The sequence below is a fragment of the Pieris brassicae genome, chromosome Z, assembly GCF_905147105.1.
Source record: "Pieris brassicae chromosome Z, ilPieBrab1.1, whole genome shotgun sequence".
In the NCBI taxonomy this organism is placed as follows: Eukaryota; Metazoa; Arthropoda; class Insecta; order Lepidoptera; family Pieridae; genus Pieris; species Pieris brassicae.
Window position 1 is genome coordinate 3,455,466 of NC_059680.1, and position 21,382 is coordinate 3,476,847.

At 31.9% G+C, this 21,382-nt stretch overlaps 1 protein-coding gene across 1 annotated transcript in view; it reads left to right on the forward strand.

The window, feature by feature from the left end:
• LOC123718791 (adenylate cyclase type 6) overlaps nt 1-21,382 on the forward strand; it is a 129,621-nt gene that overhangs the window by 100,116 nt on the left and 8,123 nt on the right. The window contains exons 11-24 of the mRNA XM_045675580.1: nt 5,595-5,716; nt 7,325-7,417; nt 8,521-8,667; nt 10,239-10,397; nt 10,501-10,645; nt 13,239-13,336; nt 14,327-14,483; nt 16,373-16,470; nt 17,483-17,567; nt 18,073-18,189; nt 19,221-19,283; nt 19,509-19,669; nt 19,880-20,019; nt 20,333-20,442. Of these exons, the coding sequence (XP_045531536.1) occupies nt 5,595-5,716; nt 7,325-7,417; nt 8,521-8,667; nt 10,239-10,397; nt 10,501-10,645; nt 13,239-13,336; nt 14,327-14,483; nt 16,373-16,470; nt 17,483-17,567; nt 18,073-18,189; nt 19,221-19,283; nt 19,509-19,669; nt 19,880-20,019; nt 20,333-20,442 (1,695 nt within the window). The remainder of the gene's footprint in view (nt 1-5,594; nt 5,717-7,324; nt 7,418-8,520; nt 8,668-10,238; nt 10,398-10,500; nt 10,646-13,238; nt 13,337-14,326; nt 14,484-16,372; nt 16,471-17,482; nt 17,568-18,072; nt 18,190-19,220; nt 19,284-19,508; nt 19,670-19,879; nt 20,020-20,332; nt 20,443-21,382) is intronic.

Sequence of the window (21,382 nt, forward strand, 5' to 3'; positions counted from 1 at the left end):
TTTATGCATATGCATAAAGATATTTTGAGTTTGACACCGATCCCCATTTTATTCTCGAGCTTTTGTACAGTCGCAAGGCTGCCCGGATATTGAGGAATTCATGACGAAAATTAAATTAGTTAATGACCGGGGAAATACAAGGAAAGAGATCAATAGGATGCGCCCTAATATAATGGACCAAATATCACATTAACTAAGCACTGGCGCCATTCACAGAACTTGAGATGATCAGAGATAGCGGTGTTGTAATCTCCCACATCAGGGTCAGCATCACCCTCAGTAGTGAGTAAGCGATCGAAGAAGGAAGTGGTCACCGAAATTGCATTCCATAAAGTTGGTATCGCTATTGGAAACTAATGGGGTTGGTTCTATTTCTATTTAGCCGAGGATGATGACGTTATTAAATGTTAATTAGTACTCGATGAAGCCGCTTAACCCGTAAATCGAGATTGATTAAATCTCGCATAATTGTATGTTAATCTTCGAATACAAATAGTGTTTGCGTTACGATCACTTCAAACTAGCAATAATTTTAATGCAACAACGACGCGTTATATTAACGATACTGTATAATTATTTATTGGTTAATTATTCAAACTACCCTCAAATAGAATCGTTACCGACATTCGTTATGCTTAAATGTTTTAACTACGGCTTCTTTTTCTTAAATAGTTGAAAAACCGAAGTAAAATAATCGCGAGGTAACTTATGAATGTGAATAAAAATAAATAAATGATTCAAGATTTACATGAAACAATTATTGAAGGATCGGCAAGGAAGTGTCTGTTACATTTTTAAACGGCAAGTTTTTAATGTATACATAATTGTTATAAAATATAAATATATACCAATGTTTTAAAATAATAATTATTTTATTCACATTCAATTAACCACAGCTAAATTTGATTCCCGTTGTGGTTAACATGTAATTTTACACTCAAATATATTTGTGCATTTTTAATTAATACAAAATTTAAGTAACTTAACTGATTAATGGAAGGCAGCTTGTGGTATTATCGCGTGTAAATGATCGCCTTCTGGAACAACTATTTATGAAAAATCATAATGTCTAAGAACTGCGGCACTATGTAAAATAAATAAATATGAATAATGATATTATTATTAGAGCAGTGTTGGCCTAGTGGCTTCAGCGTGCGACTCTCAATCCTGAGGTCGTAGGTTTGTTCCCCGGCTGTGCACCAATGGATTCTCTTTCTATATGCGCATTTAACATTAGCTCGAACGGTGAAGAAAAACACCATGAGGAAACCGGCTTGCCTTAGACCCAAAAAGACGACGGCGTGCATCAGGCACAAAAGGCTGATCACCTACTTGCCTATTAGTTAACAAATGATCAAGAAACAGATACGGAAATCTGAGGCCAAGACCTAAAAAAGGTTGTAGGGCATTTGATTTATTTGTTTAATAATGATATTATATAGATGTGATAAAGAACTTACATAAATAATGATATCTCGCGATAATTAAAAACAAATTAATGCAGGGCAGGTTATATTTAAAGGAAAATATAATTAAAAATGGATAGCGACTAGGTCCTGCTCCGAAAACACTAAAGTGTCTAAAGAAATGATAAGTTGTAGGGGAGAATTTCGAAGGTATCAAAGGTGCATAATACCAAAAATAAACGTGCTCCTTCAACTTACATTCAAGGGATTGTGGCAGGAGACCAGGCCGCAGACGCACGTCTTGGTTGAAAAATCTTCGGCAATGGTTAGGTCAATTCATTGTTCATTGTTCAGACGCGGAGAATCTAAAAGTGGCTGAAATAATCGCCATCATTCGAAAGGAGATGGCACTTTAAGATATCAGAGGGACCGTGGATCTCAGATACATAAATTAAATACTAAAAATAAAAAGTTAAATTGTATTTCAATTCACAATTAGCATGAAAGGATTGTGTAGCCTAGTTAGCATGCGATTAGCTGTGAGCTCAAAATTAGTCATTAATCACAAATTACAAACCTAACGAACACAACGTGTGTAAACAACTGTTGTTTATCACAATCGAATGTCATTATTATAACGGAGCCTAAAATTATTCCATACATAGTTTAGAGGCTACATTGATAACATTAGTTTCACAAATTGGGTACACAAGATATAAAACATATTTATGAACTAGTTTTTAAGTTTTTTTAATCAACCAAATGTAATGTGATAATGTACGATCATTTCAAAACAGAAATAATTGTACCGTATAATTATTTAGTGCTTGATTTTTCAAACTATCCGTAACTAGAATCGTTTCCAGTAAATGTTATTTACTACGGTTTGTTAATCCTAAATAGTTCAAAAACCAAAGTCAAATTATCGCGAGGTAACTTATGAATGTGAATTAAAAAATAAATGATTTAAGATTTACATGAAAGAAAGATTGAAGAATCGGCAAAAATCTGTCTTAAATAATTGTAATAAAAAATAAATAAATACCAGTGTCCAATGTTTTAAAATAATAATAATTTTATTTACATTCAATTAGCCACGGCTAAATATGATTCCTGATGTGGTTAATCATGTAATTCTAGACTCAAATATATTTGCCGAAACTTTGATATTGGGTAGATAGATACATTTGTCCATCTCTTTAATGAACCGATAATTCAGGCGAGTAGATGAGCAGAGCAATGCGTGATTGAACGTGGATTGTTAGTTCTAATGCTCGTTTCCTCACGATGCTTTCCGTCACCGTCAATAAGTAGTAATGGTCTGTTCTCTTTCCTTTCTGTGACATTTTGTATCTTTATATCTTATTATTGTTATCCTATCGCTGTAATTTGGTCCAGCCCAAGGAAGTTAGCCACCCTTACAGTGGCACTCGAGACGCCCTGCTTAAGAATATATAATTTAAACGAACGATTTGTTTTTTGATTTAAAACTGAATTGAATTTTATATTTAAAAATGTGCCTTTGTTGCACTTCGCCGAAACAAATAGTCTAGCGATGGAACGTTATGAATTCGGGAACAGGAATACGAAACTTGGTAAAAGCAATTTTTATTTATATGTTTTTAAAACAACGTGATAGCGAGGCAGTATATGAAAAAATATAATAACATAAAGCTGAGTTTACTGAAACGACGAAATGTGCCCAAATTATGTTCGCCGTATAACTTAACTCTATAATAATACATCAGCATGCTAATTGCTCAAAACCGGTGTCAAATCGGTTCACAAATCCGATTTTTCAAATTCGATATCTATTCGTAAATCGGTTCTATTAAAAGGCGTCAGGGATATTTGCTCTCGATTAAGAAAAACACTTTTTGAACGGATTAAAGCTATGTATTCTTATTAATACTTATAGTTATTTACATAATTATTAATATTATAATTAACTATAAGTTTTAATAATAATACATAGCTTTAATCCATTCAAAGAGTGTTTTTCTTAATGTGTAAAAGCTATTTTAACAAAAGACAATATTACTAATACTATTTGCTCTCGATATTTATTTAACATTTGCCATTGATTTTTAGGATGCCAAACTTATTCAAATAAATCTAAAAACATGAAATACGTATTTATAATAAAATTAAATGATTATAAAATAATTAAAAAATACCGATTCTAAGATTATTAAAATGTGTGCGTACTTATGTACACGCGTTAGAAGTTATACTTCTTTGGTGTAACAAGATAAAAATGTTTATCTTTATTCTAGGTTTGTAGAAAAAATTACACTCATCATTTTTCCCTAACTCGCGAAAAGAAGTATAATTTCAAAACGACTAAAACGTTGACTATAGCTAAGCTTCAGAGTGTCGGTTTTTTGTGACGGTGTTTGCGCGCATCGTATAAAAATACATTTCCCTAACGCGCTAAATTAAATATTAACTTCTTTTTTGTTTAAAAATGTAATATCTAACACCAGCAAATGTTTTTTTCGACTGAACTGGTTAAATTAATTATAAAACCGGTTTTCCATCCGATATACTTACCGGTCCTCACTTCCCAACCCATACGAAAGCTCTGGTCGTTATGTAGAATTTATTTCGTCAAGACTTATTATCTTTACGCCCTCGTATATCCTCGTAATGGGAGGTTTAGTTGAGAATCCACTCTTCCCTTTACTCATTAACATGACTTACTGCTAAAGGAAGAATTGTTTTAGCAGATTTTTTTTTCTGTTACTGGAGACAGACGAGCATGAGGCTCAGCCGATGTTAAGTGATATAGCCGCCCATAGACACTCGCATTGCCGAAGGCTCGCAAGTGCGCTGCCGGCCTTTTAAGATTGAAAGAGGTTCTTCTATTTTGGCGTAATTATTAACCGACATCAAATGTCTTGTCGACCTTTGATATTCCGCCTGTGCGAACAGCGCAATAGTTTTTGAGATATAAGTGGCCACGCTTTTTTACTCTACATGTATAATGCAAACATTGCTGAAATGTGTTTGAAGAGAATTTTATTATTCTGAATTACTTTCATAGTCCTCTTTTACTCTTGTTATATTACTACTACTGCTCCCCGGTTTCAAATGGCTTAATTTGAGACTGTCCGCATAAGTCCGCATGAACCAAAAGTATGGTAGATTTCCTAAACTATTTTATCAAGTTTCAAAGAGGTAAATTTCATTTACCCCGAGTTTCCGTAAGTGTCGATCAAGCAACACACGTCACGAAAGTTTGTTAACAAGATATTATATTTTCGTTTTTTCAAGTGTACTAGAACAGTAGTAAGATTAAGATCTTTACAATTAATACACAATTTTTAAGTTAATATTAGTATGTATTTTTAGTCTACTGCTGGACACAGACAATCTTATGTAAGGTTGTAAGAAAATTGTAAAAATGGATTTCCCCAAACCTTACAGTTGTCACATAATTTTATTTATGCTTTTATTATTAGATTGTCAGGTAGTCAAGTGCTTGGGATGATGCTGGATGTTATATCAGCAATTTCTAGAAGAATTAATAGGGTCTAAATTGGCTGATATCAAGATGGTTTCATTGCAAGAAGCCGCAACAATAATGGTTGTTTATAAGCGTAACTTTGCCCCAAAACTCGTAAACACTTAAAGGCCTCTGGCTCTGGACTCTATAAGTTTTATTATGACAGACGTAAATATTAATATTTCGTTTTAAACGTCTCTGTTACTGTAGTTCTAAATTTTTTTTTCATGTATATATTACGATGATAGACAAGATAAAATACTAATATATAAAGTTTTCCAGGCTCGGCCACCGTGACTTGTGATCTATTCTATTGACCCTTGCCAAGTGCGCAGGAGTTACTTTATTATATCAATGTTTACTAAGAGACAAATGTTAATATTACTACGGGATGTCAGACACCAACGCAGTATAACCAAAGCAATAACGATAGCTTCACAAACCGTCTACTTCGGAAAAACTCTAATGTTAGATCTCACTCAGGAATTGAACCCGAGACCTCAAGTGAAATTTGTGAAAGATTTTTGTTATTTATTAACTATACAACTATTGAAAAAAAAATTATATCACTCTATGTTTTAGACACCTTAACGTGGACGAAATATTTGTAAGCCTTCAGTTTAGTAAGGGTTAAGTCTCATACTGTTAAGTACATGTGTCATTGATAATAATGTTAACAGGAGCGCCTGTTGCTATCGGTACTCCCTCGTCACGTTGCCATGGAGATGAAGGCTGACATCGCAAACCAACCACGTCAGGAGCAGTTTCACAAGATCTACATACAACGATACGAGAATGTCAGGTGTGTATTTTAACAAAGGACGGCCGAAGAATGTTATATTAAGAAAAAAGGTATACAGTGATAAAGGACATTTTTACGACCTATTTGTAGTACAGGGATAATTTGCTTATGTTCGAAAACTTTTAAAAGCTTAGAAGCTTGTTTTTACTTTTTACTTTTTTGTCATGACAGCGATGTTGAAAAGCATTATATTCGATGTCTGTGTTCCTACTTTTTATAAATTGTTTATTTCATTCCACGGACTATGCTTATAAAAATATTATATTTATAAAAAATAGTTAAATATACAAATAATGGCAGCTATCGCCTACATTTCCACTTACAATGTTAAACCATATACTCCAAATTGTGTCTAAATACTTTCACTGTAAACTTAAATACAAGATGTACTTGTCTCAAGGAATCTGTTTATATTAATTAGTGTATATTCTTGAACGAAATATAAAGTTTAGGCAAATAATAATATAAAGACAAAATTGATCTTTTTTAAAGGAAATTCATGAATTATTTACCAATAACCCAAACCTTAAAAACAATAGGGTTTATCCTCACAGTAAGACTAAATGATTGACCAACAGCATCTCTAGTCAATACCCGTTGAAGCGCGTCTTGAAACGCAATGATACGCTACTTCCTTGCGTTATGCCTTGAGTCAATGGATTCACCCCACAGGATAGAAATAGAAATGCGCATCAATACTGATTAAAAATGTAATGAACATGCACACGCGCCACCTGTACGACTCCAATCAGACAACAAACCCATTTACTTGTTATTCCGTACACGATATCATTCTTGGAAACTGAAACAAAATTATTCACACAGAGCTTGATATTTACATAATAATATTTATTTGGGTATCTCTTCAATCATTCATTGGGGTTAAGAAATACGCCAACCCTCTCTGGGCTTTTATAAAGCATTTGTGAATAAGTAGCTAAGTCCTGCCTTTTGTTTACTTGAATACCTAAATAATAAATTAATATATTTCTCTGCAGTGATTTGAGAAACAACAATTACATCTTTAATCTTCTGAAGAAGACGATTTTTATTTAAGATGAGAATTGTTTTAATGGAATGATTTTACTTAATCTAATACGGTAGAATTTAATGTTTAATTTCTTAACGGCTGATTTACTAGGTGAAAGACCTAGACTTAGTAGTACAACATACACTTGTTGTTGACTAACAATACATAGTTAGTTTACGTACACTTGTTACCGGTATGCTGCATCTATTTCGAAGGTTGTGGCGATATAAATTGAATAGCTTGCTTTTTAATATGTAAAATCACCACTACTAGGACCTACGTTCAAATCCCGACTGGGCTTTAGTGGTTCAGTGTGTGTTTCTTCATATTGCCATCATACGCAATAAGCGTAACAAAGACATAAAGATAATGCTCGTTGTATCGCCCTCGAAAATATCTATATTTAATAATGAAATAAATTCTTTTAAAGATAAGATTCTTTATATCTTAGCTTGCGACCTTTCCAGCCCACCAATATGTCTGTATGAATATTATACAAAAGATAAATTTCATTAGATATATTTACTATATCATCGGATTGCCATCTATTGTAGTATTTTATGTTTGATTTCGTTTAGCATCCTGTTTGCGGACATTTGTGGATTCACCTCCCTGTCAGACCAATGCACTGCTGAAGAACTCGTCAGACTCCTTAATGAATTGTTCGCAAGGTAAGTGCCTTAGTTAAGCCCTAATAAGTATGTTGATGGCTCTCATTATTGATCGTTTTATTGATGTTCAAAGCCCCTTACTATTTTATAGTAATAAGAACTTTAACAGGTGGTTTGGTTATTATGTAAAGCACGAAATAAAAATTAATATAATTGAGTGAACCTTTGAACTTTGAAGTACTTTGTATGTTACATAGTAGATATATTGTTATAGTTACCATTGCTATCCTAATTGTTTTAGTTTACTATCGGTTTAAACGTGTTTAAGCAAATGTTTAAAGTTTATTTGAATAAAGCAAGATGGAAGAAAAATACAAGGAAATTTCGAATATTTTTTACGTCAAACAATCTAATTCGATTCAGGAAAAAGCAACTCCCTAATATTTAATAATGGTCTCCAATTACTTATGTTTGTCTATCAAAAATAAATCTTTGTAAAGCTTCAACAATTATTGAAGGTACTATTCAGAAAACCAATAAAAAAATCTAATGAACTATAATAATCTGCTAAAAGAATGGTACATTTCGGTATATTGTTGCTATCGTCTGATTTTATCGTAAGAGCTTGGAGATGTTTGAGCTTCAGATCGGATCTTCAACTGAAATCAATACGATTTAGCCACTTAGGCGTATTAGTATTGGATGATCGCTAATTAATTATTAAATCTTCTAACTATATATGACAAACTAAATTCATGATGTATTTCGAATTAATATAATTAAGCACAGCTAATTATTACATGTTAATTTGTATCAATTACTTGTTCTCTGTTAATTGACTGTGGGTTTGTGGCTAACCGTTAGTTATCCTAAACAACTATAAACTTTAATATATATTCAATCTACGAGCGGAAGAAAATAAAGAGACAAAACATGTGTTCATTTTAAAATGAAACCTTCCCGAAATTCACGGTAAAATTAATATTAGAAAATACATTTATTAATACAATACATAGGATACATATACGTTACTCAATACATCCGAAGACAAAACATATACAAAAGATTTATTTTTAAAGTAACTTATTAAGTCAATACATTCCATGCCATGTTAAAATAAATAAATAATTGATTTTACATATAATACCCGAGCAATATTCCAGATTCGACCGCTTAGCTGCTGAGCACCACTGCCTTCGCATCAAGTTGTTGGGTGACTGCTACTACTGCGTTTCTGGACTGCCCGAGGCTCGTGATGACCACGCCAAGTGCTGCGTCGAAATGGGACTTGACATGATTGATGCTATTGCGTGAGTATAACATAGTAATATACTATTTAAGATATAGAAGAAAACACAGTTGTATATCACAAAAGATTTCTTTTTAATTAAAAAAAACTATTAATTGTTATATACTTTCGAAACACTCCAATTGTCCTTTGATTTCGTGGTGTTTCCGAACCAAATACATCTTAGGTTCCATCGAGAAGAAAATATAGAACCATTACAAAAAGTATCCTGGCGGCATTATCATTTGAAGTTCAAACTTACTGTGAATGGGCAGGCGTTTACTCTATGTTAAAAAATAACAAGTTACCTTAGAAAACAGCATTGTATTATATCCCTTCGTTCAGTTTTTTTAATAAAACTAAGTAATCTTTTTTGCCTGAAACAAATATATCTCTTAATCTGAAATGATTCATTATTTAAAAGAAAACGTTCTTGGATACAACCTATAATTCTTTTTACTTATCGCATTAAGTTTTTAATTGTCAATTCTGAAAAGGTCAATACAGCCACGTGCCATTTCCATTAGAAAGTCTACAATTGGCTTTAATTCTCATGCGGATTGGTTTCCTCTCTAATATAAAAATAATAAACAATATTTACTCTCTGATTTTTCATTCCGTAGAAATAGGACATGTCATAAGTGTCGCTACTAAAAAGTTGCCCACCGAAAAAGAGATAATTTGATGCATTTGACGGCAATAAAAAATAAAATTCTACGTCCTTAGCTCACTCAATAACATACTCACGCACTATATATATATATTACTACTACTATTGCCATAATAGAGAAAGACTTCAAAAAAAATATATGTTACCTGTTATGACGCGTTTTTTACTGTTTGTGATGAAAAGAGACGTTATTATAATACGCCGTAAAACCAGTTTTTATGTGGAGCACCGCACTAAATATATCTATATATTTTATTTGTTAGTGAATGTATCTACATTCACTAACAAATAAAATGTATGTATAGACTTATATGTTCAGACTTGTGTTGAAATTGAAAAATGCGCCCGGCCAAAAAGGTTTGTAATCTCTTACATATCAAAAAATTACAGCCGTCAGAATTCTACGGAATTAAAAATCTGAGTATAAGTGTCAAAGAATATATATTTATCTAATAAATTTTACTATTGATTGAGTAATTGGAAATTAAGAATGAAGAGATGAGTTGACCATTGACAGCTTCGCCAATTAATTCATCGAGAAATGTAGTTTAGCGATTTCTGTTGAAAAATAATAATCCAGAAATGCTTCTGTTGAAATACGTTAATAGAAACCGGGGATTCTCTAGATGTTGTAGATTACCCTTCCATGTTAATAACGATCTATATGGATGAAATATCAAAACTTAGCTAAGTGTAAAAAGCGTATTCTCATATAAGTCAAGAGTAACTCTTAACTTTGGATTATACCTTAAGACGTTCCGATTACCTTACAATTATTGACCACCAACTTACAAGCAAAAAACACTGTAGTTTTCGTAAACATAATGCACGGTACAGTTGTGGATAAAGGAAGGTTTCAGAGAAGAAACTGTGAAATAATCATACTTAGGAACTCCACTATACGAAAATTTTACTTTCCGCAGCCTGGTACGCGAAGTGATGGCTGTCAACGTGAACATGCGCGTGGGCATTCACACTGGCCGGGTCCATTGCGTGGTACTTGGCCTCCGCAAGTGGCAGTTTGATGTGTGGTCCAATGACGTTACCCTTGCTAACTACATGGAGAGCGGAGGAGTTGCAGGGTATATATAGATATTTTTATATATATGTAATCATGCGAGGGTTAAAATTACATACATTTTTAGCGTTAGCAAAATATTGTTCACGTAAAACTGAAATTTTCAGGAGAGTTCACATCACGAAGGAGACTTTGGCATGCCTCGGCGATGACTACAGGGTGGAACCAGGAAACGGTGGTCAGCGGAACGCATACTTGAAAGACCACAACATTGAAACCTATCTCATAGTCCCAGATGACACAAGCCGCGTGGTACGTTTTTTAAATTATACTATCAGTTGTTATAGTCTAGTGGCTAAGTCGTGCGAATGCACTAATGGCTAATTATATTTAATTGGCATTAACACTTACTTGTATAGGAAGAAACACTTCACAACACAACTTTGTAGCCCGAATTAATTAATTCGATTCATGTCATTTTCGAATCAGGGACAATTTGTCGTTCTGTCCGTCGATATGAAAATCCTAGATTTAATTTTAACAGATCCTAGATTTAATGTGCTGAGATTAGTGAAATAGATCGTATGTTACACTATGAACTAATAAAAATGCTTATAAATATGTATATCTTGTTGTAATTTCATTTACGATTCATCAGGGAATTGCTAAGAGTGATTTTGATTTGATACGTCTTTTGTTTTCACTAACCTAACCGACTTCTTACTGCGTCGGTTGTCGTCAGAATTTCACTAAATAATTGAATATTTACAATCAAGTCATTACGCCGCTAGAGGATGCATTTTTTTATTATTCTATGTGGCCTCAAAACGAGGCTCTCTAAGACGGGGTAATAACAGTCATGACAATACGAAATTACAATCTTCGTTGAACACGACCAGACCTTATTCAATCAATTAACATACACAAATTTTGAACAAAGAGCTATATCAATATTTATTTTCTCGTCAAAGAGTTTACATCGCATGAAATTAAAAGCAAAGTATAATATTAAAACATTTTGTTTGACCTCTTTCGCATTTCGGAACCCCAATTAGCGTTTATTGAAGAATTACAAAATGTGCCGATATTTTTAATGGATTTGAAGTACAGTTCTTAAAAGATTGGGCTGCCAGATTAATGTTATTCAATTACAAGTTTTCACTCGAGGCAGCTCATGCCGTGGTAAGTTAGAAACAAATTTATTAGTGGTGTCACAACAATTTCAGTGAAATTTTTTTATATTTTAAGAATTTCAATTCAATGCTTAATTCAAGTTGAATTTGAATTGATTGAAAATGATTGAATTCAAGTTCCAAGGAACCAAAATATAAATCAATAACCTTCTTATTTATAGGCTTTACCTGAATTAGTACAACTTCAGTGAAAAAAAAATTTGTGCGTGTACTAGTGTACACACGTAAGAAGTGAAACTTTTTTATGACCTTATTTTTCGAAAAATGATCTACTATATGCAACTTTACAGAAATTGGTTAAATAAAGTTAAATTAGATAAAGTTTAACAAGAGGCTTTTATTATCATAGACATGAATACAAATAATACAATTATTTCATTTTACTCTATTACTACTAAGATTATTACAGAATGTCATTAATTGTAATAGAATTATTCCACATATTATCATTATTATATATTTTTGTTATTAATGGCTTTGAATCTCGTCGAATCAACCGGTAGGGCAAAAAAAGATGTCTCGTAACGCAATAATGTGACGCGTAACCCAAAAAATGTGACGGTATTTTTTTTTACAACGCCGAGTTTCACTTCAAAAACATGTTACAATACGATGAGTTCAGAATATTAAGAAAATTATATTTTTTATTTCTCTTGATTACGTTTAACATTTATAAGTTCTTCTATCTTTGTGTAACCTCAGGATTCGAGGCTGTGGTGCTTCTGAGCTTAGAATTTGTTAACTACTGCACAATAAGTCTTATGTTACCATCACATCACTCTATTTCTAAGATAACTCAAAGTATGCTTTAACAGAAGTTTTAGATATACATCTAGCTGACTCTTACTTGGTGGTTGGTGTTCCCATCGTCGGCCTACGTCCTTAATAAAATAATTATCAAGGCTGGTTATTGTCGTGTATTTTTCAGAAATGTATATATAATTATCGTTGTAAACCATCTGGACTTTCTAATTATTGAAAATTTAACTTACGTTTTGCATTGTTTACATTTTAGAGGATATTCGCTAGAAAATATAAATAAAATATCAGGGGTTTATTTAGTTACATAGAAAGTCAAGAGACAACAGTATTATGTTGTGAGCTTCAAAGATTCGCATACAAAGAATCAATATAAACATAACAGTATCATACAGTTCCTTTGAACATCGAATCCCACTGCACTCTAGAAATATGTGATTTCTTTAAGAATATATCGAATAATGTTTATACAATTATATTGAACTAAAATAATACTTAATGGTAAGCTTTTGATGTATAATTAGGATCAAACCTAGTTTTAAACCAAATAATACATCAGGATACCATAACTAGGAAATGGGACAAATATATTAATGTCCTATAATCTTTAAGACAAGTGACTGCAAGTAGAAGTGCCGATGACTAAACACCTCTAAACACTCGAACCTAATCATACAAGTCACATTCTGTGTATGTCATCCACTAAGCTAACGTTTCAACATTTTCACAGTTATCTAAAATCCTGTTAGTTATTGAAAAGCTTTTTTGTAAAAGTATATAAATAAGTAAGATAATATTTATTTACGCGCGTGTAATGGAATATAATAAATAATTACTATTTTATGAGTGAAAGTTTTTTTTTTATTTTACTAAATTGTTCCAAGTAAATGTTTTAAGTGCGATACTCGAGTAATTAAACAAATGATTAATGATAATATTATATATCTGTATAGGATAAGAAGCCTCAAAATAATTTCTCTCTCAACGGAAACATCTCAAAGGAGATGCGGGTGATGGGACATGGCTCGCAACACGGAAAACATTCCTCAAAGTAAGTTCAGTACAAAATAATTTTAAATAATAAATTAAATAAAACTGATGATAACACGGTTATCTCAGTTGATTTAACTTATTATTTGAAAGTTTTACCTGGTGATTCGAGAGTTTTAATTTATATTTGATTTTACTTGGCGAACACGATTTACTTTTAATCAATTAAAATCTCTATAGTAGATATAATCACTAGACTGCGCATGAATAGGATATTAAACTATTCAAACGAAACTAATATTAAATTATTATACAATTTATTTATGAATTTGAAAATAATAACAACAACACATTTGTACCTGATTAAGAGCAATTTCTTCCTTTAGAAACGCAAGTTACGATTACGCACCGATACGCAATCGTATACTACTCGTGGTACTATAATATAAGGTATAGAGGATACTGTATTAAATACGTTTATTTAAATTCATTGATTTTTAATAAAGGATTTTTTATAAATTGTTTAGGATGTATACAATATAATCACTAATTTATGTTAAAATAAAGTACTTCTTTGTTTTGCTTAATAATACAACCCAAACCTAGAACCTAGAAACGTACCACGATTGTAGTTTAAGATTGAGGTTCATTGTTTCTAAAAACCTCACTGCATAAGTTTTTAGAACACACAGTGATTTTGCACAATTTTTTTTAACCGGAAACGCGGTACACGGAATAGCTTCGCCGAAGATGTCAAATTAGAAAGTTATTCGTCTAAATTAATCAATTTTCGGATGGACTTTGTTATACGAAATTAATTCCGACAACCTCTCGGGAAAGAGCTATAAAATCATCCTTTTAATACTGAGTTGAATAAGCTCGAAATATCCGTTCGCCCTTATTTTTTTTTGTATTTTATTACAATGATTGACATTTAATATTGAATACAACTATCAATACGTTGTGATTACTACGGATTTAACTGTATACATAAACTAATTATACTTCTTGTTCAGTATTAGTTAATTTATTCATTTAATTTATATTCTAGAAGCGGCGTCGACGCTAATAGCGAGAATAAGAAGCCAGAAGATGAAGTGAATGAGTACTTGATGAAAGCAATCGACGCCCGCTCTATAGATCGTTTGCGGGCGGAACACTGTCGCCCATTTACACTTACTTTCCGCAACAGTAAGCTTGAAAGAAAGGTAATTTTATTTTCAAATTATTACCATAGTATTATTTATCTCCTTTTCCACATATATGTTTACGCTGTGATGAAAATAAACAGAAATTAGTAGAACTATAATAGAAATGACAGCTCATTTCGTTTAATTGTGATTGGTCAAAAGTTATCGTCTATAGTAGTCGTTGCAGTTAATTGGTGACATGATGCGTCATGATATTTCGTCTGTCCAATCATAATTAATAGCTACATTTCGCTTAATGTCTTACATTTCTATCACTTAGATCAATGTTGATAAAACAGTGTAATTAGACTGATATAGTTTTTTTTATGAACTAATGGTTTAAACTCAAAGTAACATAATGACTGCTTAGAGAAGTAATATCATTTAGCGTAGTTTATAAATATAAAATAAGAAATGGAAGTTTAAAGCTGTAAGGTTAAAAAGTCTTTATTAATCTAAATTTATCATAATTATGTTTGTAGTTATTTCATTATAAGTCTAGTAAAATTTATGTATATAATACGTGTGCCAAGTTTTGTCAATCTTTATACAATTGAAAGCTGTCAAATATGAAGATGAATCAACTTTAAATTATAAAAAGCTTTCAGGTCCTTTAAGTTAAAGATTCCAAATATGACAATCGTTATTTTCTCAATTTTTTTTCAAAACTTTTTTAACTAGGTTTTAAACACTTAGAATGTACCAAATATATGATTTTTTTTGGTTGGTACAGGAGATATCTGATATACCATTGGAGTATGACGGAAACACTACCGTCTAAATTATCATTAAACTTTATAAAAAAAAATTGTATTATACTTCGTAAATGTTATTTTTAAATAGTTAAGTAGGATTGACCAAACTTAATACCGCAGTGTGTAATACTAAATCCTCCCGATCCCTTGCTGCAATAGTAAGTTCTTTAAGTTGGAGGTTTTCGCAAGTTAATTGGACAACGGCCAGTTGGCAATGGCGTCGTGAATTTCTAATTAAGAATGCAACATTCAGACATTTTTAAAGTATAAGACAGTAAAAGATTTCCTTTATTTTCAAATGTGTGTTGAAGTTATAAGGTAATTTTACTGGTCATATTATGTGCATTTCTCGGTAGACAAATATAGGAGATTTTATTATAGAATATCGTTTTATTATGAGGGTTGGCCTATGATTTTTTTACATTTCAGTTTGAACATCACTGTTTATACAGGAAAGGAAATTGATAATATTGCTGTATAAATGAGACAACGACAATCTTAGTTTAAAACACTATAGTTGGATAAATTACAGTTTAATGGTTCATTTTTCAAAGTTAAAAAGAAATTAGCGATAACGTTTTCTGTGCGAAGAAGTATATTAATCCCCTTATGGACAGAGATTAATATTTTATTGCATAGCTAGTTATATATATTATAATTATAAAAAAACTGCTACGAGTATATACATATTTAAGTTGCCTCCTTCGGAGTAGAAGTCAGAAGGCTTAATTGTCGTCGATAAAATATTTTATCAGGAATCAATATATTGATGTTTAGATACAAATGTGGGTACCATCTCAGCATATCATATTCATTGTTACATAATTGTAATGTCATTGGTTTTGCTAAGTTGTAAATTCGACGTCCGACGCAGAAAAACTGTATTAAACTGTTTATATTTCCATCACAGCAATCATAATAAAACTTTATTATTGTTATATTTTACACTTGGTAAATACTATCAGCAATTTCCTTGTTATAGAAAACAATAGTTATAACTTATATTGTTTAAATTTCACAAAGCATTAGGATGAGACTAATTAAACATATAATGTTAATTATTAGTGGGCTGGACCTTTAAAAACATTTTTACATATTGTTAAGTTTGTTTTATTATTATAAAAAAATAAAAGTATTCTTTCTTGATTTCAGTACATTGCTGAGCGGGACAGGATGCTGAAAGTATATTTCCTGTGTTCGATCTTCGTGTACATTGCTGTGGTATTTGTGCAGTATCTTGTATATGACATGTAAGTAGTATAATATTTGTTTTGGAAGGCAAACTTCAATGGTTCGCTTCTTACACAGTTAAGCAAAATGATGCTTTAACACAACCGACAGTTTCTGACAGCCGAAGGATCATTCAGAGTAACTTAGGTCGAACTGTGACTATGTATTATGTATGTCCTCTATATATGTCAAAATCGAATGAATTTTTCAATATACAATTTATATATACTACATTGTTATCGACTCGATAACAAAACTTGTTTCAATAACATTATTCTGAACCCCTTTTGGGGAAAGACCTCCAGCTTATTCCAGACCTCTCTATCCAGGGCTTTCTTCTTCTTCCTATTCGCATTCTTGGTCCGTATCTCGAAAGTCCATGACTACTACCACTTCTGTTTTAGCATAATTTAAGATGTCTGTAACTTTTATTTTTCGTCGTTTCGTTCTTTCAGTGGGAATTAGTACAAAGTCACAATTCCGCATATTACAGGCCTTCCACTACATTTAGAGTAAAAAGCTTTGAAATGTTTAAATTTATTACATTTTCGTGAACTTATTCAAATGACTTAACGACTACAGTATTTATTACGGGAAAGGCTTTTAGTATACTTTATTTAACGTTTTAAGTCCCTACGGCCTTTTACCTAATTCCTTTTACTATGACTACTTTGCATCCAGTAAAATATGAAAATAAAATTATAAAATACTGTACTATCAATAAAATTTTATTTAGAACGAACAAGACTTGATCTGCAACTTTGAGTCATTTCCCTTAGGGGAAGCAATGAACTCAGCCATCGTACTATGTTTTGAGTATCTAGTTTTACCTATTAGACTTTGTGAAATAATTCTAGGTATTCATTATGTTTTGGTTAGTATATTAAGAACTTAAAAAGTTATTGGCTAAAAATTGTTTTTAATCCTTTTTATTATCAGCTTCCGAGATTTTAGTACAAGAGCTTGCAAATCTAAATAGATCATCATACAGTCTGATATGGCATTAATTTCTTGAAATATTATCATTTTCAGACAATTGGCTGGAACTATCACAATACTGACCTGTGCGACGGTAATCATCGCGATCATATTCATGGTACTATGCAAAGATTTTAAGGTAATAAGATATTCTTTAGTAACAATTATAGATAATTATTTGTAAAGAGAATATATTTGTAAACCTAACCTATACAAATTAATTAATAGACAGTCAGTGGTTTTAAAAATATTAAAACCTATATTAATATTATATATTAAAATTATAAATTAAATATTATATATTGCATATTTGGCGTCATTAATTTAGTAGTTGAAGTCAATTTGAAAACCCTTTCGGTTTAAAAATATAAGTCGTAATTTTTCCATCCATAAGTAAGCAAAAAAAGCGTGGATTCAGTCTTTATCTGAACAAATTGTGTATTCGATATATTTGTGGATTTTAATATTTTTTTTTCAAACCACACACTTGATCCACCATGATGAAATTCCATACAGAAAACATGGGATCAGTATCGCTGTCCCTTTTTAAACTTATAGAATATGGGTGTTGTGCCTAATAAGGACTTCTTAAGTAGCAAAAAAGTTAGATTCACTCAATTAATTCAAGGTTTCATTCTTTACAGTATGCGGTCCCGAGCTTTCAAACATTTTCAGAAAGAATTCATAACAATCGAAACCTGGCGCAGCTTATGTCTTTCATGCTAGTTGCAACCGTCACCATTCAAATTGAGGTTATTATGGTAGGTACCATATGCTCTACTCACTTAATCATTATTTCATACCTTGGTGATACTGATGGTTACAAGAGCGTTAAGAATACAGACTTTATACTTTATACAATGCGTTTGTGTGAGGCACACAAACTTCTATGTATTCTTACCTCTACAAGCCTCTACCTCTACATACGACTATATGGAGTGTATCCTTTGTATTCGCTAACCGAACCTGTTTGTTCTGAGTATAGTGGGTGACCAGCTACGCCTCAGAAGACTGCTTTGTCAGTGTACTTAATTGGGATACTTACGGGTCATATTATGTGGATAATATGGAGAGACTAGGTCTATGGGTTCCGAGCAAGAACCTGAGGCATTTACAACTTTTGGATGTACCGTGCGCACAGTCCAACATGCTTAGCGAAGCGCCATTAACGCGTGCGAAACATAATAAATAAAATCTCTATCGAGTTTGACCTATTTGTTTGTACACTGCCTGAGTGCACAAAAGCTATATATATATATATTTTATTTCATTTATATATATTGCATGTAAATTAATTATATATAATAACATCATACTATACATCAGTAATATAGCATTATCGGTGGAGATATTATTGTGTAGTTTTATCGTATTAGTAGTAACGGTTAAGATAGAATTTAGTGAGGAATAAATAAAATAAAAAATAATTGTGGTTAACTAGGCCGCATATATACATCTGCCAATAGACATCCTATCATCACATTTGTCACTCCTTCCAGAAGAACGCGTTTTGGCCAAAATTCACCAATATCCAGATTGAGCATTCATCGTGTTTCTTGTGTTTTCCTATATACTTGTCTCAATAAAAAAAATCTTATGCCAATGTGTCAGTGTGCCGCGCGTTGGCAGGCTTTTATAAATAATTTAATATAACTATAGATTATATGGAGTTCTTTTGTATTAGTTATTAATATAAGTTAATATATAAGTATGCTTATGGCTTCTACTATATATCCTTCTATTTCATCATATTGTATCATATTCATTAGAACATAATTGTTACTTTTCGCAGGGAATTCATCTGCTATCAGAAAAAGATCCAAATGAAGGCGAATGTCCCAAGAGTATTAACGAGGTTAGTATCTCGGTAATGTTGCAGTATCATTGGCCAAATGGGGACCAATTTTTTTCTGTACCCAGGCACATTGAGCCATTCATTTATAGATATTTGAGTATCGTACGAAATTAAAAAAGTACGATTTTCAGAGTATAAATTTTACGTTAATTTAAAGAATACTATAGACTCAAATGTTGGAAAAATTGATTTATTTTCCTTCTAAATTATTAATTTCCTTTCCAGCACTACCTGCAGCTGACACTTTTGGCAATGTTCTTATGTGCCGCCCATCAGGTTCTCATCACAACGTTGAAGACAATTCTCCTCCTTATCATCAGTGGTATATACATCGGGATTACCGTACGAAAATATATCTACTATCAGCTGAACTACTCAGAATTTCAGTAAGTTTTTATTAACAAATTTGGTCCTTCTTGTTAAGTGGAAATACAAAAAATCTCAACCGTAACTCGAAAAGGTTATTTTAGTTTATAAATATTGTGATAGTAATTTTGAACCTTTCACGGAAACCTCTGATTTGATAATTATATTTGTAAAATTTAAATACTACAATTTAATGAATAAATTAAAAAGTAAAATAAATAAATTCACAGATTTACATGTGTTGACGACTGGACTCAAGACTTAACAAACATTGTTGGAGCTCTGGGTGCCCTTATTGCATTGTTACTACATTCTCAGCAAACTGAGAGCACATACAGACTGGATTTCATATGGAAATTGCAGGCAAATGGTACATAATTTTAATCTTTACTGTTTTTTCCCGCCGTCAAATATGAATGCAGATGCAATAGACGCACGTAATCTTGTATCTTGAAAGAAAACACTTTTTTACCGGATTGAAGCTATATATAAACTTATAATTATTTTAAATAATTTTCATTTTAAATTTTTCCGACGTTTCGCTAAAAGTTGACGGGTTAGTCGATACGGGTTAGCCGGGGAAATAAATACAAATAAATAAATAGTCGGAAAAAATATATAATATATAAAACGCTACAACAAATTTGTGAGGCTTAATTCCACTGTGCTATTTGGTTTTTCAGATGAAAAGGAGGATATGGAGCATTTGGAGGCATACAACCGCAAGCTTCTAGCAAATATCTTACCGGAACACGTTGCCCAGCATTTCTTGTGCAGTGACAAAAACTTCGACGTTAGTATGAGTTTTGTAGAGAATAATAAAAGTGATTGATTATTTCTACGGAAACGAAAAATCTAAGATTCGTAATATAATCGAGAAAGACTGGAGGGTTATGAGCTTTAATCCACCTTGAAGTGTACTTCAGTTCATATACTAATCACTTGTAGGCAAGCAAGACGTATATTCAAGGCGTTAAGCTAGTAGTTTTGTGTAAATTGTGTATGGGAATACGATCAAACAGTTTTCTTAAAAACGATTGCGGCAGTTACAGAAATTAATGATTAAACAAGTAAACCAATATGTAAAAGAGAGTCTGAGGAAGTTATCTTATTTCACTGTCTTGTATGTTTTTATTAATTTAGTAAGTCACATTTTACTTTTATACTTGCGCGAGTTTTCTATTTCTTTTATAATGAGATACTGTATTACCCTATTTTTAAGAACGCCTATCACACTTAAATATCGTTGCCAGATTATCAGATTCATTTTTTCTAAGGGGATTTTAAGTGAAGCTGAAGAAAGCTCTCATCTGACGATTTGGATGTGACGCAAACTCGCGGCCATTATTAAAATGTGCCATTTTGAAATTCTCAAGCTCGTCAGATTAAGATACATATGGTTCATCTTAATATCCTAGTCGTGCTGTCTCATAATTTGACGATTATCTGGAGGGATTCGCCTAATTTGAAAATTACAATTATTTTAATCGTTGTACTTGAAATAGCATGCAAATAAAAAAGTATATGTTGTTGAAGTAAAATGCTTGTGGATTTCCGTCAATTATATATTTTTCGTCATCCTTGAATTATTTTCTTCAAAATAAAAAATAATTCAATCGCGCTCGATAAATGTCGAGTTGACGTTTTTTTACAACTTTGAAGCCCTCCGCTTTCTTTACGTCACTTGTAAATTGTCAGATTAGTGAAAATACACTTTTTAGCATGTCATTCAC